The sequence below is a fragment of the Dipodomys merriami genome, unplaced genomic scaffold (assembly GCF_024711535.1).
Source record: "Dipodomys merriami isolate MVZ:Mamm:240054 unplaced genomic scaffold, mDipMer1.0.p SCAF_5, whole genome shotgun sequence".
NCBI lineage: Eukaryota > Metazoa > Chordata > Mammalia > Rodentia > Heteromyidae > Dipodomys > Dipodomys merriami.
Window position 1 is genome coordinate 32,762,285 of NW_027206068.1, and position 26,296 is coordinate 32,788,580.

The 26,296-nt window shown below is 35.5% G+C and overlaps 1 protein-coding gene across 1 annotated transcript in view; it reads right to left on the bottom strand.

Annotated features, from left to right (window-relative positions):
- Nucleotides 1-13,950: 13,950 nt before the first annotated feature.
- Nucleotides 13,951-26,296, bottom strand: part of LOC138810082 (cadherin-related family member 4-like) — a 115,416-nt gene continuing 103,070 nt past the window's right edge. Inside the window, exons 19-22 of the mRNA XM_069997265.1 lie at nucleotides 23,915-24,045; nucleotides 21,617-21,709; nucleotides 20,615-20,687; nucleotides 13,951-14,211 (exon numbers count right to left, since the gene is read on the bottom strand). Of these exons, the coding sequence (XP_069853366.1) occupies nucleotides 14,209-14,211; nucleotides 20,615-20,687; nucleotides 21,617-21,709; nucleotides 23,915-24,045 (300 nt within the window). The 3' untranslated portion in view covers nucleotides 13,951-14,208. The remainder of the gene's footprint in view (nucleotides 14,212-20,614; nucleotides 20,688-21,616; nucleotides 21,710-23,914; nucleotides 24,046-26,296) is intronic.

Sequence of the window (26,296 nt, forward strand, 5' to 3'; positions counted from 1 at the left end):
CATCATGCCAGAACTCTTACCTGATATGTTAATCATAGCAATATTAATTAACTATAATATATAGAAGTCTGGATGCTGTAGTGTATATGTCTCAACACGAGATGTTGTCAAATAATAAAATAAAAGTAAAGTCAGATAAGTTCAAGAGCTTGAAAGAGTCTTGAGACTTGTTACCATCCAAGGATTTCCTGTGACGCATAGGAGGCCCTTCTGGGTCCCACACTCCCTCCCAACTGTCTTCACTGGCTGTGTGAATGGGTGTGTGGCCAGGGCACATGCTAGTGGGTTTCACAGTACACAGTACACATGCTAGATCCATTGATCTCCTAGCATAATGGAGGTCTATGAGGCTCATTTGTGAAGTAATAAAGAAGCTTTGTTTTCTGATTTAAATAACCTCTAAGTAAAACAAGGCACTAAGACTATGCAATTGACTGAAATTAACCTTTCCAAACCATTATTTTCTTAATATGCGAGGTTCCTTCCTCAAAAGCAAAATAATGTTTCACTATTTTCTAGTAGCATGCTTCACATTTATTTGAAATGTTTCCAGTCCATGTGAATCAGGTGAGGTTTTCTTTGTATCTTGTCTGTTTATTCATTGATTTACCACAGATAAATAGCTAGGATAGATATGCAGAAAAATATGCATTTAATTTTATTTGATTTTTAACCAATGTTACACAAGATAAAACAAAAACAAAAACAAAAATTGCACCAGCAAATCTCAAGAAGATCTAGAAATTTATTGCAACAAAATAATTCAGTAAGAAGGATTTTGTAAAAATTATTTACATCATTTATTTTAAACCAGCAGAAGATAAAATACCATATAATGGAACATTTAACATGCTTTTCTTTTTTTTTTCTTTTTTCTTTTTTGGGTCCGGTCGTGGGGCCTGAACTCTGGGCCTGGGCACTGTCCCTCAGCTCTTCAGCTCAAGGCTAGCACTCTACCACTTGAGCCACAGCGCCACTTCCGGCTTTTTTCTTTTTGCTTATGTGGTGCTGAGGAATCAAACCAGGCATGCAAGGCAAGCATTCTACCACTGAGCCACCTTCCCAGCTCTAACATGCTTTTCTTAAAACAGGGTTATATTCCAATATTGTGAGTACATATACCATTCTATAACAGTAATTCTACTAAATGAGATAGTAGACTAGAAACATAGATTCTGGAATGATGGGTATTATCATTCTCTGACTTAAGTAGCTGATGCTCAAGACAGAAAAATACAACAATTAAAACCCACAGAAGTTTGTTGTTGTTTTTTTTAAGGCCATTTGACATTTCACATTACCAAATGACATTTCACAGTTCCAAGCTTACCAGATAGAATCAAAATTTAAAGCGGACCACATCACTTCTGAATAAGGTTACATTCATGTCAACTCTCAATTGTTTAACAGTCTTCTCTGAAGTCTCATGAGAATTCTCAAGTAAGAAATCTCATTTCATGTTAGAGCAGAGTTCAGTTACTGAATCTGCATTTATATGGTAACTGAGCACCATCTTTGGAAGAATTCCTGAGATAACTTTAAGGTGCATCCTTTTACACTATGTGTAACATCTTTATTCTGTTTCCCACAGCATTTGTTTATCTTATTCCCTTTATAGCTAATATAATATCTCCCTTTTGTAAGAGCTCTACAGTCATCAAATAATACATGAAAAGGTAGCCATGATATTGAGTCCACAGAGATCAGATCACTTTGTCTCTGCTGTTAATTTGATATAATTAACTATTCTCCTTGTGTTAGTCAGCTTTCTATCACTGAAACACCTGAGATAAACAACTTACAAGGAGGAAAGGTATTCTTATGGCCCCCAGCCTCAGTCCATAGTCATTGTTCTCACCATGTTGGGCTTGTGAGCAGGCAGGAACATAGGTTAGGAGTGCTACTCATATTATGGCAGCTGAGAAACAAAGAAAGACAGAGGAAGGTAGCCTGGGTTCCAATATTCTCTTTAAGGGCACATCCATAATGGCCCTCATGGGCCCTAACTCCTAAAGATTCCATCAACAGCCAATATCATCACCTTTGGGGACCAAATCCTGAAAATGTAAGCCTCTGGAGGATTCTTCAGATGCACTACCGCAGTCCTCAAAAAGTAATGACTTTTCCTCATCTTTCCACACTGGCTAACGCTGTCTTTAAAAAGTAAGTTGACACAGGCTGACTTCAAAGTACTCAGCAAATTGCCAGTTGCCCAGAACCTACACATCTACAAGTCTATCACACTCCAGCATCAGACAAAAGATTTGTTTTTCTGCTTTTATTTTTGACTTATGCAAATGGTTGGAATAAGCCAACCTCCTGACTAAATTGTTCTTTCAACTTATGGAAACAAGATTAGTATAAGGGTGACTCAGACTCTGACTTAGATGAATCTGATCACACCCAAGCTTTGATTTTCAATCCAGCTACTTCATCATGGAGGAAGCAATTTAGATGTCCTAAAAAGTTAAAAAGAAATCATTACAGAAATATATTGCATGAACCAGGCACTGGTGGCTCATGCCTATAATCCTAGCTTTTCAGGAAGCTGAGATCTGAGGATCATGGTTCAAAGCCAGCCCGGGCAGGAAAGTCTGTGAGACTCTTTATCTACAATAAACCACTAGAAAACCAGAAGTGGCATTGTAGCTCAAGCGGTAGAGTGCTTGTCTTGAGCTGAAGAGGGAGGGATAGCGCCCAGGCCCAGAGTTCAAACCCCACGACCGACAAAAAAAAAATCTACCTATCTATCTATCTATCTATCTATCTATCTATCTATCTATCTATCTATCTATCTATCTATCTCATGTTTTCAGTCAGATGTGGAATCTATACACAACAACAATATCAATAATAATAATTTAAATATAATAACATGAAACCAATTAAAATTATTTAACAGGGAAGCAAGAGCAAAGGGGCATTAAGAAAAAGTACTCTAGTTTATGAGACCACAACCTCCCTCCCCTTCCTTCTGCCCTTATTTCTAACCTCACCCTTTTATATTGTTGTCTCCTGCTTTAGGAAAAAGACTGAATATGCTACAGAATTTTTGAGAGGAGCAACAAACTTTTGTAGCTGAGTATACACAACCTAAGACATTCATTCTCCTTGAGTCTATAAGTGAGAGAGTGTTAAACAAAAAGCAGCTGGAAGAGGAAAATAGTGAGGCAGAAGTAGAGCAGGGAAGAATGGTAGCAACAGGTTCTAGGAGTCAAGTACAGAGAAGCATTTTTGATAAGGAAAGATGCAAGGACTTTGAGACCAAGGGAGAAGAGTGTCTTTTCACTGACACCATGCCCCCATGAATATTTCCTGCTTCCAGTCTGAGAACAGCATGGCTACAACCTCTGACAAGTGTTTGTTAAACCTCTTGGTTCTTGTGTTTAGAAGCCAAATCTGCCATTGGTCCATGGAAATTATGCTTTTTTAAATTAAGGCGAAACAACTTTTGCCACCTACTAGACAAAATCAGAAGCTAAGAATTGACCACCAGCAGCTGGTTCATTGGAAGCTGTCACTTTTGCCTTAGCAAATCTCATAAGAACCAGATCCATTCAATTTTGACAGACACTTGAAATAGTATCCATGGGTAGCTATCTAGTCTGCTACTTGATACTACAGGTAACAAACTGGTAAACTGGTGAAATAAACCACAGCTGCCTATTGAATAGCTACAATTACATAAACACCAATGGAAACAAAACTGTTTTTTGAATGCATCTTCTACAGCTAAAGCCAACTCTTTCCAGTTGGCCATCACTACCAATTTGAGGCCACATTGAACCAGATCTGCATCGCCATTCTGGGCAAAAAAAAAAAAGTCATGCTTTTTAGTGCTTGTTACATAATGCTTATATGACATTATTCTTGTTGAAATTGGGTCAAGTTATGCAGCAGTGAGACAGGCCACCTGACAGAAGCCGTTGACCCTATCTGTTCCTGACATATCGGCTACCTAGGACCTTTGAACTCCTCTCAGAGTTATCAGAGGTGACTCACTCATAGCTGGTGACACGTTATCAAGTTACTACATTGCTCTTTCAGTCCAATGGGCCAACACCAGTGTATTTACTACGTCTTAAAAGGCATTATCTCCTGAGGAAATACTAAAATAGATAGGGTAGATAGTTATAAAGGATTATTTTACAGATTCAGACTGTCTTGATGATACTTGGATCTGATGCCTCCTTTCCTTTGGTAAGTTATGGGGTCTGTTTTATCCTTTGGGTGGCAGCAAGAACACAAGGAGATTCAGGGACTCATACTTAACTCCAGTTTAGCCATTTTTATAATGAGTCTTTGATTATATACAATGGAATCTGAGTCTTCCTACAGTGACTCACACAAAACCAAGTGGTTAAATATAAGGGTTCCATAGATTTGGTTAAAAAAAATTCTCGTGTCCTATATGTACCTTACCTCTGGGTATCATCTTCCAGATTAAGGTGTGGATATAATTAAGAGATGCTTGGAGAAGAAATAAATTCAAAATTATTGAAATGAGACATCTACTTTTTAAGGGAAAGGAAAGCAGCATTCCCTATACATACACAGGATATCTAGGGGAAAAAAGAAGAATTGATGATCTCTGTCACCCGCAGATCTAACACTATTGCCTAGCAAAAAGCTATTAAAGCTATTACATAGTCTGCTTTCATCAAGTGACAGCAGCACTTCACAATCTGACTCACAGCTGTGCTGTGAAAACAAAAAGTCATGTGGACATGGTTATTATTTGACTGTTATGCTGCTCCTTCAATAGCAGCTCCAAAAACACAGCATGGTGTTGTATATACACAAGTTTGAAGATCTTACATAAATCTGTTTCAATTTGAATGACACAAGTTCATACATGCCTGCTGAGAGCAAGCAGTTTTGGATAACATTGTGTGATCATCAGAACCAGAACTACTCAGTAGTGCTGCCATTTACTTGCCCAAACCAGTGTTATATGAGCCAGATCCAAGTCAGGTTGAACAGTACCCCTGACTCCCCAAGTAAGTAGAATGACCTCTGTGCTTTAAGGTAATGTTTATGTGTAGAGGAGATTGGCAGTGAAATGTCTCCATGGGGACAAGCTGTTGTAGAACATGCATTACCTGTTAAGTATTGCCTATGACAAAGATCAGCAAGTCAGTCTAAGTCCCTTGCATGAGGCATCTCTCATCTATCTATCTATCTATCTATCTATCTATCTATCTATCTATCTATCTATCTATCTATCTATCTCAAACTCAGAAAAAATATACCTTAATTATAAACTGCTTTTAATATGCTAATGCTACCTTACTAATGCAATTCAAAGATCGCACTGCACTAGAATTCTTTATATCCCTTAATGGTTTTCATCGCCTATGTATTTCAGATTTTTCCATTTTATCAGCCTATATAGAATAAAACTGCCTTTAATTCACTCATGCTTGGCAAAATCTTCCACCTAAGATGACCCATAAATGTTCAATAAATATTTGTCTGAATAAAAAGGTTAATAAAACAATTTCTTAGTAAACTATAATGGTATGGAATATCAACATTCTATTTATCTAGTTTGAATTTCTTCAGTTAGTCATTGAAATACTTTTTTATGGGATTAGTTTAAAGATTAACAGTAAAATCCTTTCTTAAAACTATTTATTATATGATTCAGATATTATTATTTCCTAGAACTCAATAGGTAGTGAAATTGTGATTATGGGAATTTTTAACCTTCAGAATTTCTTATGGAGACAGACTCTCGTATAGCTATAGATTTCACCTTGAGCCATGTAGAAACTCCTCATGCTCTTTATATTTTTAATTACTTTTATACTAATATGGTAATTAGTTTCATTTTCAGAACTTACAAAGACTGATTCTGTTGTTGAAAGAAGACCATTAATGAAGAGCCCAAGAGAGGAATAGAAGTGAAGATAAAACACATTCATATTTAATAATTTACTGGAGTGAAAAGGAAGCCTTGGGAGCTTTAATATCAAAGGTAAGCTTCTGAATAACAATGGTACCCACTGGAAACTTAAATCTATAATTAGGCCTAATGTACCCTCTAGCTCAAAAAGCATTGCCATGCTGCTCAAGATGAGATAATCATTACCTATTAGGTATTCATTTGCAATTTTCTACAATCACTTCTGGGTCATTTATCAAAAAGAAAACCCCCATTGATGTGGTTGCTTTATAGTTAAAATTTTTACTTAATGAACATGTAAACCTGATGGAGTTGCCTTTAACTGACAAATTTTCAGCCACAACACAGAAATTTTATAAGCCTCAATCAAATACCATTTACCTGATGTAAAAATTGGAAAAATAAAAGAACAGGTACATAAATATTTTAGTAATTTTATTTTGGACTTATAGTCACTAAAAATATTTAATCAGTCTCATATAGTTGAAATTATCTTGTAAGTTATTTAACAGTACAAAATAAAATTGCCATTTCATAAAAGACTGGTATCTTTTTAAAGTGTTCTGGGATATACTAAAGGCATTTATAAATAGAAAATATTCTGCTAGCCTGGCACTGGTGGCTCACACCTGTAATCCTATCTACTCAGGAGGCTGAGATCTGAGGATCATGTTTCAAAGCCAGCTGGGGCTGGAAAGTCGTGAAACTCTTAACTCCAATAAACCACCAGAAAACTATAAGTGGTGCTGTAGCTCAAGTGATATAGCGCTAGCCTTGAGCTGAAGAGCTGAGGGAAAGCGTTCAGGCTCAGCATTCAAGCCCCATGGCAAAAAAAAAAAAAAGAAGAGAAAAGAAAAGAAAAGAAAGAAAATATTCTGCTGATAGATGTTATATTGGACATTTAAGCTGCTTCCAATATTCACTGTCATTGTCAGAAGTGCTTCTGTGATCTGCTCTTGCTTATAGTACAAAACAACTGCTAATAATACCCAGACTCTTAATCACATTGTTTTTCAGTGAGCAGACAGGACTTTAGAAACTCATCTAATGAACCCATATAACATGAAATATTACTTACAACTGGGTGAAATAGATAATATTAGGAACTCATTGACATTTCTTTTTTCTTAATTTGTGAAAGAGTTTTAAAATTTTTCTAAATTGTTTTGAAGGGTTTTTATTTTTTAAATTATTTTTAAATAGCTGTTCAAAAGAGTTGCTGTTTAACAAAGTAATGTATGAATACATTGCATCTTCATCTATGTAACCCCTGTATATTCTCATTATCTCCCCCCTACCTAATGCTTCCCTCACTTTTCTTAATTTTGTAGTATATAAATTGAATTCTTGACTACATTTTCCCTATTTTCTCATCTTCATTAAGCTCCCCCTTTTCCCTTGACCCCTCGCCTTTGGTTAGAGCTTCCTGATGTTTATTTGGGTCAACTTTGACTTTGACTGTCTAAGGAATTACATTATTTGAGTTCTCTCTTAAATCTACCATCTTCAGAAAAGGTATTTGTATACATTTACATATCATCCAATTTATTTACTTGTAAGTTTGTAAGTTAAATCTACCACATACAAGGGAAAACAACCTTGTCTCTCTAGGCCTGACTTTTTTCACTTCACATAGTTATTTGCATGTCTTTCCATTTCTTTACAAACAGTACAGTATCACTCTTTCAAAAGTACAATTACATTGTGTGTTTATATATGCACACATACACATGTGTATATATGTACATATATGTGTACATGTACATATATACATATACATATGTACATTTACAATATGCATATGTATGTGTGTACATACGTATACATATATACATATACATGCATGCATACATACACATATCCCATCCCTTGCCACAAATTCCACTAATCCATTAAGAGGCATCTGGGCTGATTCTCAAAGGAGTTGGATTTCATTCCTAAGTGTTATGTTTATACCTTTACAGATTAATTCTGGCTTCCACATAGGAGAGATAACATACATCCTTTGTATTTCTGGGCTTGACTTACTGCACTTAACATGTTTGCTCCCACATCATTCCAATTCTTTACAAAAGTTGCAATATCATTTGTTCTAATGGATGAATAAAATTCATCTAAAATCTTAAATATTTGTAAGTGAAACTTCCCTTAAAACCACTAGGTGGCACACATTAGCTATGAATCCACTTGAGTTTGGCTGGCAAAATTTATTTATTTATTTATTTTACGTTTTTTAATTGCAAAAAAATGCTGTGCAGAGGGGTTTCAGTTACAAGAGCAAGGTAATGAATACATTTCCTATTGAGCATTGTTGCCTCCCCCTTTGGTTTTCCCCTATCACCCCTTCCCTCCTCCCACCTCCATAATTGCCTCCCTCCCCCCCCCCCCCGCCCTGCTGCAGAAGTTGTAAAGTTTGTTTTCAACACAGTGTTTTGTACATCTCATTGTTATAATGGGTCAACCTGTATCTTTATTTAAGCACTTTGTTTTTTCCCTTCCCCTCCCAGAATTAGAGAAGTGTATATACAAAATGCAGGGCACGGATATCAAATACAGTGAAATCAGGGGTTATACCTTGGGGGAGGAACATACAAAGAAACAAAAAAATCACATGGTACATTATAAATACGTTCGAAACAATAGCAAGAAAGAAAAAAGATACTTGTGTCCCTATATTGGGGTTATTTTCACTTATCATCTTATATGGACTTATGTGCATAGCTTTTCAACTTTTCTGCTTGTCCTACACATATACTAGTTATTGCAAATAAGGGAAACCATGGGACCTATGTTTCTTTGGGCCTGACTTACTTCATTTAATATAATTTTCTCAAAGTCTTTCCATTTCCTAACAAATGGGGAAATGTCATTCTTTCTGATGGAAACATAGAATTCCATTATATATGTATATATGTATGTATGTATGTATGTATGTGTATATATATATATATATATATATCACATTTTCTTGATCTATTCATCTACTGAGGGGCATGAGGGTTGGTTACATATCTTAGCTACGATAAATAATGCTATGATAAACATAGTTGTACCGGTAGCCTTAGTATGGCCTTGTTTGTGATCATTTGGGTAAATGCCCAAAATTGGGATTGCTGGGTCAGAGGGGAGCTCTATGTGGAGTCTTTTAAGGAGCCTCCATACTGTTTTCCAAAGTGGTTGAACAAGTTTACACTCCCACCAACAATGCAGTAGGGTTCCCTTCTGGCCACATCCCCTCCAGAATCTGCTGTTAATAGAGTTGTTGATTATAGCCATTCTAGCTGGGGTGAGGTGGTATCTCAATGTTGTTTTGAGTTGCTTTTCTTAATTTATGGCTAGGGAGGTTGAGCATTTCTTCATGTGTCTATAGGCCATCCTTCTTTCCTCTTCAGAGAAGTTTCTCTTTAAGTCTTTAGCCCACTTATTTATTGGGCAGTTGTTTCTTTGAGGATTTGTTGTTGGGGGATTTAATTTTTTGAGTTCCAAGTATATTTTAGATATGAGACCCTTGTCCATTATATGGCTAGTGAAGATCTTCTCCCAATCCGTAGGCTTTCTATTGATCTTGCTAGCTATGTCCTTTGCCCTGCAGAAGCTCTGCAATTTTATGCAATCCCATTTGTCCAACCTTTCTTTGATTTGTTGTGTTTCTGGGTCTCTATTAAGAAATTTTCTGCCTGTGCCAAGGAGATCTAGGGTTTCTCTGATTCCGTTCTGTAATGTTTTCAGGGTGTCTGCTTTGACTTGGAGGTCTTTGATCCATTTCGAGTTGATTCTGGTTCAGGGTGATATATAAGGATCTAGCTTTAGTTTTCTACAAGTGATTAACCCATTTTGCCAGCATCATTTACTGAAGAGGCTGTCTTTCTTCTATTCTATTCTTTTAGCTCCCTTATAGAAGATTAGGTGGCTATAGGTCTGTGGGTTCATTTCTGGGTTTTCAATTCTATTCCATTGGTCCTGTGGTCTGTACTTGTGCCAGTATCAAGATGTTTTGATTACTATGGCTTTGTAGTAGAGTTTGAAATTTGGTATTGTTATTCCTCCAGCACTGTTCTTTCTGTTAAGGATCGTTTTTGTATTCAGAGTCTTTTATTGCTCCATATGAATTTTTGGATTGCCTCTTCTATTTCCTTGAAGAATGAGGTTGGAATATTGATAGGTAGCACATTGAATTTGTAGATAGCCTTTGGAAGTATTGTCATTTTGACAATGTTGATCCTTCCAATCCAGGAGCATGGGAGGTTTTTCCATTTCCTAAGTTCTGCTTTTATTTCCTTTTTCAGGTTTTTAAAGTTTTCATCACAAAGGTCCTTCATTTCCTTAGTTAAGATAACTCCTAGTATTTTATTTTTTGTTGGGCTATTACTAAAGGAGTTGCTTTCATGATTCCAGCTGCTCTTCTCATTGTTAGCATAAAGAAAAACTGTTGATTTTTTTTTTTTTTTTGGTCTGGTCGTGGGGCCTGAACTCTGGGTCTGGGTGCTGTCCCTCAGCTCTTTAGCTCAAGGCTAGCGCTCTACCATTTGAGCCACAGCACCACTTCCGGCTTTTTTCTTATGTGGTGCTGAGGAATGGAACCCAGGGCCTCAGGCATGCAAGGCAAGCGCTCTACTACTGAGCCACCTTCCCAGCTCCAAAACTGTTGATTTTTGAAGGTTACTTTTATACCCTGCTACTTTGCCAAAGTTTCGAATCAGCTGGAGTAATTTGGGAGTGGAATCTGTGGGATAATTTAAATACAAGATCATGTCATCTGCAAAGAGGGAGAGTTTTACTTCATTTTTCCCTATTGGATCCCCTTTATGTTTGCATCTTGTCCTATTGCTGTAGTTAGGCATTCTAAATTTAATCTTCTATAGTGTACACATGTGAAAATCTCACTCTGGAAACAAATCATTTAGGACATTGGTCCTTCCAGCCATACTTTGTAGCACACTCACAACTTCTCAGCCAGACACTTGTTATCAGCAGACATTAAATACTCATCAAATGAGAAAAAAAGACATTGTTTCTGCAAATACTTTGCCTACTAGCTAAGCTTTCCTGCTTCATGATTGTGTGCTATTATTTGAAATAACAATACATGTTTTTATATTTTTTCAAAGATACTAAATTTAAGTACAATTATTTAAAAATTGAAATAACATCATCCTATCACTAATGTCAATTATTTTTGAACCACAGTAAAATAAGTAGAGATCATTTTATCTGCAAACATCATTCTTCATCTTTTCTTCCATTTGTGATAACTTCTATGTCACTTTCTTGCCTGATTTCTCTGGTATTGCTCCTTGCCTTGTTTCTGATCTTAGAAATAAAACTTTGTGTTTTAATAATTGAAAACAATGCTACCTATGAGCTTGTTATATGTGGCTTTTATTAGGTTGAGGTAAATTCTACTACTAGTATGGGAGAATTTTTATCATGGGAACAATTTGAAATTTATTATATGCCTTTTTCTGCAGTTTTTTTTAGATGAGTGTGCAATCTTCATTCCTCATTCTCTCAGTGTGGTGTATGATATGAATGAACCATATTGAACCATCCTGGTGTCCCAAGGGTAAGGCCCATCTGATTATGATGTTTGATCATTTATGGTACAGTTTTGCTTTCTAGTAACTGCTTACACATTTGTTTCTCCACAGGAATTATCCTACCTTTTTCTTTTCTAATAGTTTCTTTGTGTCACTCTAAGCCTATAGGAATGGCCCATTCTTCCCTGTATTGACTAATATTCTTCATTAAAGAAAGAAGTACCTTGAAATTGTTTAAGTAAGACAAAGTTTCCACTTGGTCTTCTGACAACTACACCAGAAAGCAAAGGTATAACCCAACTGGGGAAAGGCAGATTTGGCCACATTAGGTTGCATAAGACTCAAAAATATACACAGTACCAAATCTTGAAGATGCTAAGGAGGTCAGATCTAGAGTTCAGTGACATAAAATTGGTGATGGAAAGTAATCATGTGACAGTGGTAATTAACAGGCTCTTGCAAACAACAAGTAGACAGTGTAATTATGCTCCACAAAATCTGGGGAAAAAATGAAAAGGGATAAGACATGCACTTAAAGAGTCAAAAGTAGGAAGTATCATAAGCAAACTCTGGCCAGAGTTATGGGAATTCTTGATAGGATATATTGTTCCAAGTACACGTTGTACACATTGTACACCAAGTACACCAAGTACACATTGGTGAATGGCTAGTTAGGAATTTATTTCCAAAATTGAATATATTAAAGGATTCATGATCTTGGGATTTAGAGAAGTGACTCCAATATAAAAAAAAAAGGTATGATCTCATACTCAGTATCCAGAGCTAAGATGAATTTTCAGACCAAGGATCCATTAACTAAAAGAACATCTGGGTCCTTATGAAGAAGGAGGTGGAGGAAACTTTAGATGCCCTTTCATTCAAGGGCATCTCAGGCCATTAACTTCTTTATTTGTATCAGTGTGAAAAAGGAACAGTAGTCATTTTGAGAACAATTAAGCTTTACTTTCCAGTATGAATTGATTTGTAGGGTCTAACTAATCGCTATCACCTCAGATTTAGGGCTCATGCACACCAGCTAAAATAAATGGAATCCAACTTACTACTGACCTCAGTTCATACTCCTTCCACTGAACATTTCAAGTGTTCCCAGATATATAATCACATAGCATTGATCAAGATACATTGTATTCATAAACTGCTTTGGTGAATGGCAACTCCTTTGTAAAACTACTAAAAATATATATATTTTAAAAAGAATAGACAGGGTGACATCAGAAAAAATAAAGAAACATACTCTTTACAAGATTTATATAACTGCAACCTTAATACACCACCTTAATAATAATAATAAAATTTAAAAGGAATGCACATAAAGAAATTGGTAGATAGCATATCCTTATACTTAGGCTATGACCAAAGTTAAATTTAAGCCTTTGACATTGCCGTGCCCCTTAGAAAAGACAGTAAACTAAAAGCAATATAAGTCAGGAGTTGATATCTTACACTTGTAATCTTAGCTACTTAGGAGGCTGAGATTTGAGGATTGCTGTTCAACGCCAACTCAAGCAGCAAAGTCCATGAGACTCTTATATAAAATTATCCACCAAAAATACAGAAGTGGAGTTCCGGGTCAAAGTGGTAGAGCACTAGCCTTGAGCAGAAGAACCCAGGGCCTGAAATCAAGTCCCACAAACAGCAACAAAAACAAAAAAGAGCAATATCATAATTTGGGGGTACATGGAATATGACAGGGATTATGTCTACTCTTGAACATGATGGTCTCATGTATCATTTATCTTTCTTTTACAAAAATTACACCATTTCAAGTGCATGAAGGGAAATGCCTTAAACTAAAGAAAGACATAGCCTTAATTTCAGTAGCTAGGTTTGGTATAGTTACTTCTGCTAGAGCAGATCAGCTCTGCTCCAGACAAACAGTATTAAGGCATTTATTTGAGAAATGGGTTAATTTTATCTATATGAGAAATGAGTTGAAGTTCAAGAGACAGACAATAACATATACTTAGGTTCTACCTCAAGCTTGATATCTAAACTTCAAATATAGCCTGAAGAATTCAATCCTAAGAATATAATATAACATGTTCCATTACACATATGTTGTATTAATTATATATAGCATATATATATACATATATATGAACAATAAGGAGCTTTGATAAGATATTCAGACAAAATTGATAGACAATAAATGAAGCCTACAATGATTCAGGGTTTGTCATCTTAATGTTTTTCTTTCCTTTCTTCCTTTCTTTTCCTCCTCCCTTCCTTGCTACTTTCCTTCCTCCCTTCCTTCTTTCCTCCCTTTCTCTCTCCCTCTATTATTTCTCTTTTGCTTTCTAAATTACTTTATGTAAATAATTTTATTTATATGTACTTAATTTAATAATTCTTATTGAAATAAAGTCATAGTCTGAGCACAATCAAATCTTCAGTTTATTTTCTCTGAATGATGAGTAATTTCTGCAGATTTTGAAACTAAAACAAACATATTTATGTAGCATGTCAATAATGGGATAATTGCAACAGAAAAATTCAGGCCTTCAAAATATGTTACAGGTTACAAAACATTATCCAGCTATGTTGAAAAACATGGATATTGTATTATTGTTCAAAACTATGTTTTGAGAAGACCTTTTCAAATAAAGCAAGTAATATGATGATATATGATGGCCTTTCTTCATGCTAAAGGCAAGTGTCTTCCACTGGAATTACTTTCTTCTCTTAATTGTACAATATCTTGTTTTCTCCAAGTCTGACTGATGACTAGATATTGTATTCTTGTCACTGTTGGAAAGAAAATACAGTGATAAAAGTATCTGTAAACACTTGAATGTCAGCTAAATACTGAAATTATAAAGATAACTTATAAGGGTATGTTCTGATGAGATAACTTGTATAATTTGTCACTGATTTGATGTCTGTATCTGTGCTTCAAGAAGCCTGAGTAACTACGGTATAAACCAGATTCAATCCTTTGGAAACAAGTATATCAATAATAATAATATTTCACAATGCAGCAGCAATACTCACCACACACTATGTTGGAAATGAACTTTACAACTGGTGGGGAGAGGAGCAAGCGAGGAGGGAAAGTGGGAGAAAGCAAGGGAGGGGATAACACTATTTGAAAAGAAATGTACTCATTACCTTACTTATATAATTATAACTCCTCTTTACATCACTTTTACAATCAAATAAAATTTAAAAATAATTATATTTCAGATTATTTATAATATATGAACAAGAAAAGAGGGTGGTGGTTTGGATTAGTAAATGTATCTCCCTTATAAAATCATAACAAAAATATTGGCTACAGCATATCATAAAAGTCTACTAATTTCTGGACTGGGAAGGTGGCTCAGTGATAGAGGGCTTGACTTGCATTCTTGAGGCCCTCATAAGCAGGAAAAAAAAAGCCGGAAGTGGCGCTGTGGCTCCAGTGGTAGATTGCTATCCTTGAACTGAAGAGCTGAGGGATAGCGCCCAGGCCCAGAGTTCAGGCCCCACAACCAGACCCAAAAAAAATAAAATAAAAAAGTCTACTAATTTCTTTGAATTTCTTAATAAATCTTACAGTTGCTCATTAAACTTGAATGTCTAGCTTGTCTTTTTGAGGAATTCTTCACTCAGGTGTCATTACTCTACTGTCTCCATCTCCCAAGACCCTAAAACATTTTTCATTGAAAGATTATTAAGGAGGAAAAATCTTCAAAATGATGCAAAGCACAAACATAGTCTATGCATGCACATCTAAACAATGCTAAACCAGACTAATTCTGGTTTAGAATACAGAAATATTCCTCTTCAAGAAGTAACACATTGAATTTGATCTACATAGATTGATATGACAAGAACTACAGGCAAATTACTGGAGCTTGAACACTGTCTCCATAGTTAATAGATATCAACCTTACATAAGTTATTTATCTTCCCATTGTCTCATATCCCAAAAATGAGACTGGTAAGCCAGCACTTTAGCTATTCATTGAGGTATGAACAATAAATGAATATGGATATGTGTATGTGTGAAATAATTACTCAAAAGTCCAGGATTTTTAGAGATAACACTATTTATAGCTTCCATAAACAGTCATTTATATTGTGTGAGCATCCTATATCTTTCTTCTCTGTGCTAGCAAATCTCTGCAAAGAACATCTCAAAATGGATTACTCATTTCATTGTCACTAATCCCTTGCACCAAGCTATTTACCTTCTTAATGGCTTCCAGTAATCTCTTAAACAGCAAATCCCTATTTAAGCAAATATGATTTTGAATGTCTATTCTTTGCTTTGGCGCTAGGGATAAACATTCAATTGATATCTCATATTATCTTCCAAGAAGTTTACAGTAAGGATGACAAAGAAAGAGGCCAAAGCTATTATATACGGGGGAAAACATTTTAAAAGCATAGTGGAGACATACCCATTCAAGAAAATTTATCCGGGGGAATGTGAAATCAGATGAGAGCAAATTGTAGTTAGCTACTTGAGCAATGTTGAAGGGAGTGAGAAAAAGTATAAAATAAAATGAAAACCTAATGTAACCAAAATGTATGTAATGATGACTTTTTGCAAAATAATAAAAGTAGGATACATAATGGTCAATTTCTTACAAATAATGCTATATTCCCAGAATGAATGGAATATATTTGGGATTATAAACATCTAGGGAAGAACATGCTTGTCTTCATTAACTAAGGATTTAAAGTCTCAATATATACTTAATACCAAATTTTTTCTCCATATAGGAAAACATGAAATGTTTCCACTCTGTTCATGAATTCATGAAGATGGAGCATTAGGGTACCTCTTGCTCAGAGATGCTAGTCTTATACATGATCAAACAATGTTGCCTGTAAATAGTCTGTGTCAGTACATACTCACAGTGAAGGGTATTTTTGAATTCCTTTAAGCAAGGTAGGAAAGAACTACAAGCCCTATTAGAAACTTGTTGTCTTGACCTGCCAAAATTACTAAATTAGGCTCTGTAAATATTAATCGAGATTAACAAGAGATAATAGAAGTGTTCAAACTACTTAAATAAAAGACAGAATATTTCAAAATATGGGTTTCTAGAGAGTGCCTCAACAGTGACTCTTCCTGGTTGAGAAGAAATAAACAATGGGTATAAAATAGTATATTCTACTGTACAATAAGCAAACATAAGCATTTGCATAATTTCCTTAATTGAGCGTCTTTCACATTATGAAAAATTTACAATATCTTAGATATTCACAAGACAATGGTTCTTAATAACTTTTTTCTGTTTTAAAAGATACTTCTTAGGTATAAGAACATTGGTATTCGATTCTGCTCCTTATCAAGATCAGTTGCATGTGCATCATGGAGTACTGATGGCTGGAAGAAATAATTTTAGATTGCTTTTTATTTCAAATTTATATTCTTTTTTTTAGAATTTACTTGAATGTAATTTTAATTTTTAGTCAGGAGGGAGACCCTTGTAACCTATTTTCTTAAAAAAAGAATTAAAAGAATGGCATATTTGGAGGAAATGCTTTACAAGTCTATTCTAAAACTTAATGTTGAGTTTAAAAATAACATAATAATGTAATAACACAACAGAGTTTTATATGTATAAGATATATATAATATCTTGAAATCAATGCTTGATTCCTCATAAATTCCATTTGCCTTGTATCATTTGCTCATTCTCAACATTATCATGGTTAGACAGTGCTAATAGATTAATTCTGAAATAACCTGAAGATGTTGCCATAAGGCAGAACAGAAAGCTCACATAGAGCACTTCACTGCCATTTCCTTCCTGGGAGGATTATTTTTTTCTAATTGTGAAAATACTGTACAGAGGGGTTGCAATTACATGGGCAAGATAATGAGTACATTTCTTATCAAGCATTGTTGCCTCCTCCTTTGTTTCCCCTTCCCATCCGTTCCTAATTCCCCCCCTCACCACCCCTGCCAAAGTTGTAAAGTTTGTTTTTCGATATAAGTAGATTCTGACATCATCAACGACTTCTGGTTTAGACTTTGCAATTCACAAACTACTCATTATACTACAGTTAAAATTTTACTCAAGAAATCTGTGTGAAATGATCCTCTTGTTCACTCCCATTACTCACGTATTAAGTAATAACAAACATACTGAAAGCTTCCTTATAGTGTTAGAGTCAGTTACCTGATGATATTAAAGCTTTCCTCAAGCTACATGTGAGACACTGCTTACAGTTACACAATGTCTCCAAGCCACTCACAAAAAATGTGCAATACCACCTTTCTATTGTCTTCATAATAGGATTAGAGAAATGAGAATGGGTCTGGCCTCAGTTGTGTGTCTTGGAGACAGGAGGGAAGGGCCATAGCAATGGAACGTTCAATACACCTCTCTTTGATTTGAAAAGTTATTTGGATGTGAGAAATTGTGGAGAGCCAGTCTAGAGCATTACTTTGAAAGTAACAGAATTGGGAGTAATGACTTGAAGAGTAACTGAGTTGTTGATCAAAAGTGAACTAGAGGGAGTTTTGAGAGAAGAGTTGTCTTATGCTGGTCCTGGGAACTCAGGGCCTGGGTACTGCCCCTGAGCTATTTTGTTCAAGGCTAGTGCTCTACTACACAGCTCCACTTCTGGTTTTTTGATAGTTAATTGGAAATAAGAGTCTCAGGTAGTTTCGTGGGCAGGCTGGCTTTGAACATCAATCCTCAGATCTTTGTACCTTGAATAACATTTTAAGTTGTATCAGGTGATTAAATAATCTAGCAGGAAAAGGTAGAAGAGGAATAGTTTTCCATGGAAAGAGCAGGGCATCAATAGAGTAGAAGGATATGTATAAGAGCAAGAGTGTATCTGGAAACAGGAAGCAGGACTTGTGGTACTTTTTGGGGTACTTGGTCTTTGAGCAGTCTGAGAGCCTTTAGATCAAATTATGTCTATATTGTTCCTGAAATGTGCAGAGACACCACAGTGCAGTGTGTGAAGAAAAGGATGTGTTAGAGATGAGAAAAGCAGAAGAGCTATGAATTATCATCATTAAAAATGTAAAACGTAAATTTATCAGGCCTCTATAGTCTGGTGGTGTGTTTATAGTAAGCTATCATTTGAAAATTTGCTCACAAACCTAAACTGATTCCCAAACACATATTACATTATTTTCAACTGGGACACACAGCTATTAAGTCATAGAATAAGTAATGAATAGGTTTAATATATATTTTTAATTGGCTTTTTCTTAAATTAGTTTGAAGGAGATACTGGGACAAAGGCTGAAGTATTTGTCACTAGAAGGACAAAAGCTGGAGAATGGAATCCAAACAAGAAACTAAGTGACATGTTAAAGAAGTAATAGACAAAGAAAAAGTAGCAAGACCATAGGATAGAGGATTTAGGGTACATTAATCAATATCTAAACATTTATGGAGTTTACTGGAAAATAAACAAAGTATAATATTTGCAACCCAGGTTTTTGCAAATGGTGTGATCATTGATGATGATGATAAAGTCTTGTAGATTAATATACAGAATAGGAGAAAAACAATAAGGAACAGAGAACTTAGAAGGACTCAGTAGCCAAAATAAGTATTGGTCATTTTTTGTAGAGGTTCAATATGTCATGAAATTGTCAGGAAATGTGACAAGAAAAAATTCCTGGGAGCCAAGAAATAAAGTCATTAATGGATTAGGGACTAATTAGGGACTATACAATATGGATTAAAATATGATGATGTCCACTGCACAAGGCAATAATAGAATAATGTAAATAATGAAAGAGATTTACTTGGAAAATGAAGCAAATTTGCTCACTTATTGCCTCTTTAACCTTTGAGGTGTTCAAATATGCATACAAGTCTAACTCCCACAGTGATGTTCTTTAAAGTTTTCTTTTTAATTTCCTTTAATGCAAGGTAAAATAAATGTGATCAGAGACAGATTGCTATGTGTGGGCAGGCACACACACACACACACACACACACACACACACACACACACACACATCCACATTAGCATAATAAATAAAATGATGAAGTCTTGTATGGGCTTAGGTAAATATATTTAACTTGGACCAGGTGGTAGGAATTAAGCAGGTGGCAGTGTAGCAGAGTGGCTAATCTCAGATCATTCCTAAAACACAAGAAAGGCAAAAGAGAGAGGAAGTTTGGTTTAAATGGTAGGAAGGACAACTTGGGAAAAAGCCTTAGAATTAGCATGTTCAAACTTAATATTCTGCCACCTCCTTCCCCTGTTCTCTTGCTGTAGAAAAATATATCTTCTACCTGTAGCCTGCAGGTCACCTCACAAGGACTGTACTATTCTCTGAATCCCCATGGAGCTTTGTGTGCCCTGTACATGTGGACAAGAATTAATCATCTATCACACATATGCATGTGTGATGATACATTTTACATGTAATTAAACCCAGTTGAAATATGAATTTTTGAAGAATGGAGGCCATGTTTTATGCTTACTTAAATTTTCTCAAGTAATCTGCAGTGACCTGTATAGATAAATGTTGAATAAAATGATTTTGAAGGAGTTCCTTTTTGCAGAACTGAATTTGAACTCAGGACCTCAGCAATGATAGGTAGGTGCTCTACCCCTTGAACCATATCTCTATCCCTATAGCGTTAGGTGTTTGGAGGGTAAAATTTTGTGTTTTGTCCTAGCTAGGCTGGCCCTGGACAGTGATTCTCCTATATCTTGTGTGATTAGGATTGAATGTATGAACCACCATGCCTACCTCATGGGTTGAGATGGGGGGGAGGTCTTCCTAACTTTTGTCCAGGTTGGCTATAAATTGCTAGCCTTCCAATATTTGTCTCCTGCATATCAAGGATTAGAGACCTCATGTTATCATCTATATAACTTAATTCCATTTAATTTCTTTCTGACTTTAAAAAAGGTAAATAGGAAAAGTAAAGGCCATTTGAAAGGCATCTCATCCATGCATACCTTTGGTTTGGATAACAAGACACCACCACATGATACCGAACATTACCTTCATCCCTGTTACCATCAATGTCAGTCACTTATGTCAGATCTCTCTCCCAGAATGCTCAATCTCACTTTCAACTAAACTGCATATCTTTTCCTGTCTATTCACAACTTGCCACCCACTATGAGTCACATGCTTCTTATCATCCGGAGCCTTTGCAAAATGGAAGAACCCATACTACTTTAGCACCTCTGACACACATTGTCTATCCTCCCTTACCTGATGACTCCCAGGCAGCCAGGTAAGTGTCTCATTTAATTTGGTATCATCGTTCAGTGATGTTTCATGCATACTAAAAGAAGTAAGAAAATATGTACAATATTTACTTAAGTCTTTACCACAAGAGGTATATTTTAATGCTTACAGATATAATGAATAAATGACGGTATAATTTATGTTTATAAATCTATGAGTAAACCAGCACTATCTAATGCTCAGTCCTTAAATGGTCTCTTGATAGCATTCTACATATTATAGTTTATAGAATTATATATATATAGTATCATACATATTATAGAGAACATCAGGTTGGCATTATTATAGTAGCATGTTATACTAACTTATTATAATGCCTCTTAGAAGTAACATTAAATGATAGTTCTTGCAGAGAGAAATAAAATGTTTTGATACTGCTCTGAGTAAATTTGTATTTCATTTTAGATTATTGAAAGTACTGAATTTGTTCCCATTCTGTGACATTTGTTTCCCTGCTTGTTAAATAAACAAAGTGACTTGAAAATGTTTTGATACTGCTCTGAGTAAATTTGTATTTCATTTTAGATTATTGAAAGTACTGAATTTGTTCCCATTCTGTGACATTTGTTTCCCTGCTTGTTAAATAAACAAAGTGACTTGATAACAGTGATAGTATTATTCAGTGTCAGCACCTGGCCAGTCATACATCGTAGATGCTCACTTGCAAATCAGACTTTTCACTATGCTATGCTCAAACACCTACAGGGTATCAGGTGGTCAGTAAATATTGGTAAGTTGAGAGAACTACTTTAAAAGTTGATGAAGAATGACTGAAGTCTTGGCTCAAATCATAGAGGTGTCATATAGCAAGCATGAGACCCTGAGTTCAAACCCCATAACTGCAAAAAGAAGACTATTAACCTTTAAAAATGCCAATTGACATTTATATTTCTAAACCTGAGATGTCTGGAAGCACTTACAACTTAACCCATAAAGACTGAAACTTAATTCTTTCGGAAGCTTTACCGTGGCACCTTGGCAGGGTTTTTGACAATGTGGCTGGGCTGACAGTGGTAAGGTTTGTGACACTGAGGAAACAGTCTTGAACAGGCAGGAGCACTATAAGCAAAGGAACAGAAATGGAACACATGTTTGTGAAAAGAAGGCATGCTTTTAGGTTTTTCATTAAAAATAGTTCCCTTCCTTGATTTTGTTATTTTACAGTTCAAAGTCTCTATGCAAAAATACATAAACGAAACAATTAACAAGTAATGTCTTTAAATCATTTCAATAACATTTCCATAAGAAAATATCAGTTTGGGGTTTGGAAGTGTTAGAAAAACAAACAAGATGGAAAATAGCTTCTTAGATGTTAACAGGTGACAGATTACTTTGTCACTTCTAAACTCAGGAAATAAACCTGTGATATGTTAATGATGTGAATGCCTGGGGAAAAATTGCTAGTTTAATGGATGCTCTATTACCGCAATGTATTCTGTAGTATTTTTCTGGGCAAACCAGATTAAAGATTAAGAACTCATTAAAACAAAGGCATTTTTGTTTGTTTGTTGTTGGCTTGAACTCTGGACTTGGGTGCTGTCCCTCAGCTCTTCAGCTCAAGGCAAGAGCTCTAACACTTGAGCCACAGCACTACATCTGGTTTTCTGGTTACTTGGTAAATTAATTAGAGATAAGGGTCTCACGGAATTTCCTGCCTGGGTGGCTTTGAACCGTGATCCTCAGATCTCAGCCTCTTGAGTAGTTAGGATTACAGGTGTGAGCTACCAGCGCCCAGCCCAAAACAAAGTTTTTATAAGTTAGCACAACACAAACTTCAACTCATTGATTATTTATTTTTAATGCTTTTAAATATCTTTTGAAATTTTCTTAAATAATAAATCCTTCATTGAATTGATTGATATTGCCATTACAAATGTTGTTCTAAGTTATATGTTACACTAAGAAATTCAAATTCATTATTCTATTTAATATAAAAGCAGCAAGCAGTTGGGCACCAGTGGCTTACAGCTATAACCCTAGCTACTCAGATGATCAAGATCTGAGATCTCAAGCCAGTCAGAAAGAGAAATTAAAGGTATTCATCTTCAATTAATGACCAATTAATCAATCAATCAATAAAGGCTAGAAGTGAGGAGATGGCTCAAGTAATAGAGCACAAGCCAGAAGTTAAAAATCTAAGCAAGCTCAAGGCTGGAGTTCAAGTTCCCATATACAAAAAACCAAAACAAAAATATTAGATGATAGATAGACAATAAATAAAAGTAGAAATTTATCAGCTTTCCTTCATATTTTTTTCATACTAGCACTGTGGTTACATTTATTAATTCACTGTGGAATTTATACTCCATCTTGCAGGATAGGAGCTAATGTTAGTGAGTAACTGCAAGAGAGTTGTGTTAATGTGCTTGCTTTTTTATGTTTTTCAAAAGTAAAATAAATCCTCTTTAACTGTAAGCTAAATTATATTTGGTCTTGTTCCCCTTAAATATTCTCCCATCCTTTTTTCAAAGGCCATGGTCACTGGCATTTTTTTTTTTTTTTTTTTTTTGTGGGTCGTGGGGCTTGAACTCTGGGCTTGGGCGTTGTCCCTCAGCTCTTCAGCTCAAGGCGAGCGCTCTACCACTTGAGCTACAGCGCTACTTCCAGTTTTCTGGTGGTTTATTGGAGATAGGAGTCTCACGGTCTCTCCTGTCCGGGCTGGCTTTGAACTGCGATCCTCAGATCTCAGCCTCCTGAGTAGCTAGGATTACAGGCTTGAGCCACCAGCGAAATACTGTCTGCCCAATCACTCTGAAAACCATAGAAAGATGTTTAAGCTGTATTCACTCTCTCACCAGTCTCTGTGTAATTACCCATTCTCTAATGCTCCTGGGAGCAGGTGCTGTTTGTTAGCATCTTTGATTCTGATCACCTGTCACAATATCTGAGGAGATGATACTAGATATGAATTTAATCATCCTAATAGTTATTTTGAAATTATTTTATCTTACAGTCTTGGGGATTTTGGTCTAGATAGGATTACTGGCATTAGACACTAGGACTGAATAAAATTGAATTTCTTTATTTCTGCTTTCTAAACAAGTAATCCTTAGCTTGAATCATTTGATTGATCACTTAAGGATAGACTATTTGCCTCCCAATCAGAAGCTCTTGTTTAACATGCTGAATCTACACCTAAAATGGTCATAGTTATGTCTACAAAGCAATAAAAATAATAGAAGCATTTTCCTCAATCTTTTCTCTTTACTTCATCAATGAATTGTATGAGCTATGAGCCAGTTCATGCAGAAGCAGCGATCTTACTCTTTGAAGAGGCACCATGCAACAGCATAGAGACACATCACAAAAAGGACTCCTGTGATAGTTAATACTGCAGGAAGCCAGTTGTCTGGGCTCCAGTAGTATGAAATCTTCTTTAAGACAGAAGTGGTAATCTGAGAAAATACAATAAACATTCACAAAGCATTAATACTATTGTTTAGAAAATACAAAAATAATATTACATACTGAGTTTTATGCATCTCATTATTTCTTCTCTTTAAATTATTAATTTAGTAAAATTGATATTTATTTGAAAAATTAAAAGTCATCATATAAAAATTACCAGGCATGATAAACTTATTCCTTGTTCTGCCAATAAAAACAGGCATCTTCTTTGGAAACAAATGTCTCTGTGCCTAATACTCCCTCTGCCAGCATCTTCCTTCCGGTCTTACCCCTGGTGAACACTTATGCTCTGTCCAATTTAGCTTCCAACTTCACTTTTGCCAGAAGCCTAGTTTGGGGGTAGATATTGCAATCTCTCTCTCTCACTCCTCATATTTAAACTGTAACACCTAGAACACTTTACCATATTTATTTCCTTCCATTGTGTGCTATGATCTTTCCTACTGGGAAATAAACTTTTATGGAACAAGACCATTTCCTGATCTTCTCTGTGGGTTTATGCAGGTCTTGGCATAAAAGTAACTATAATGTGTGTTGGCTCACTGACAGTGACTTAGCAAGTTGTTTGTAGGCTAATTATTATAAGTGAATCGCATCCTCATCTCCTCTTTCTGCCTTTGGTAACATAAGCACAACTAATGTTTTCCCAGAAAATTTCTCACTGCCACCCAAACTGTGACTACTAAGAAGTCAATAATACAAAGTTTAGCTATTTTAATGTAATTGTCCATAACTAAGGAACAGGACATTCCCTGCAGATGGCAGCATAAGACTGGGGAACCTGAGCAAAAACTGTGTCCTTCAAGGTAACAAACAATGCTTGAGGCTAGTGTCAAAGAAATGAAAGAAAAAAGGCAGGGGACTATGGAGCAGGAAAAACAAAACAAACCAAAACTTTGGAAATAAAGATCAATCAAACATAGCAATAGCAAAAATAGCATTACTTGCATAATTCAGGGATAATACTTGCATAATTGTTGGATTTTGCTAGTTACTGAAATTAAGTGTTGAATTAAGTGTTCTATGACTAAGCATTCTGCTTTGTAGTACAATAATATGGGCATGTCTGGGCAAAGAAACATCAAGAAATCAGCTAGGCTCCAACAGTGTCTGTTGAAATACTATACCTTTATTTTCCTAAATAAATAATCCTCTTCTATACGGTCAAATAATAAGTAGACCAAAAGGAGGGCAGTCAATTTGACTGTCATTTAGTCACATAACTCTAATTTTATGTCATTAAGAACTAGCTGGGGGTTTTGGCATGTACCTGTAGTAACAGCTTTTCTAGAGGCTAAGCCCAGGGGTTTTGAGTCCAGCCTGGGTTACAGAGCAAGACGCCATCTCACCATGTAAAGTGATGATAGTAATTCTAATACTAATATCCAATACATGTAACACAACTAATATAAGGAAAGAGATGCAGTTTATATTCTTATTTTTCCTTTCTCCCTTCCTTCCTTCCTTCTTTCCTTCCTTCCTTCCTTCCTTCCTTCCTTCCTTCCTTGCATCCTTCCTTCCTTCCTTCCTTCTTTCTTTACTTTCTCACTTCTTTCTTTCCAACAGATACTCATTTATTCCAAGAATCACCCTATAAATGACACATAAAGCCTTTAAACCAAAAAGATGAGGCAAACATTTCCTATCAGCCAATGTGTGCCATAGTTAAATTCTATAGTAAGTTATTTAGATTCTACTAATACTCATCTCAAAAGGAGCGAGTCACCCAGTGAAGCTCTTTGTGTTGTGTATCCACAGTGGTAGAAACTTTTACCTATCTAGAGGGTTGGGTATCTAATGAGCATGTTCTTTCTGCTACTATCTACTCAAACGAAAATATTAAAATAGTTTAAAAAAATCCAATCCATATCAAGGGGTCAAAACACCACTTTGTAAAGCACCATAACTTTCCTGTGAAATTATTACTCAAGTTTTGCCCAAGAGAAGCCAGCTTTCTAAAAATAATTAAAGGCACTTGAAAAATGTCTAGGGGTTAGATGAAGAGAACAGCTTCAGTTCTGCTTTACCTATTTCAAAAACAAGGGTAGAATTTTTTAGTATTTTTGTTATCTCTTGTTTTTCTTTTTATAATATACTTACAAGAATATATCTAAAGCTTTAATTAAAAAATAATATCTATTCTGAATATTATTACTAAGTCTAAGGCAAGTTTCAGGAATTGAGTAATGACATGAAAAACATGAAATCTTTCTACAGGGATTAAATATAATATTTGTG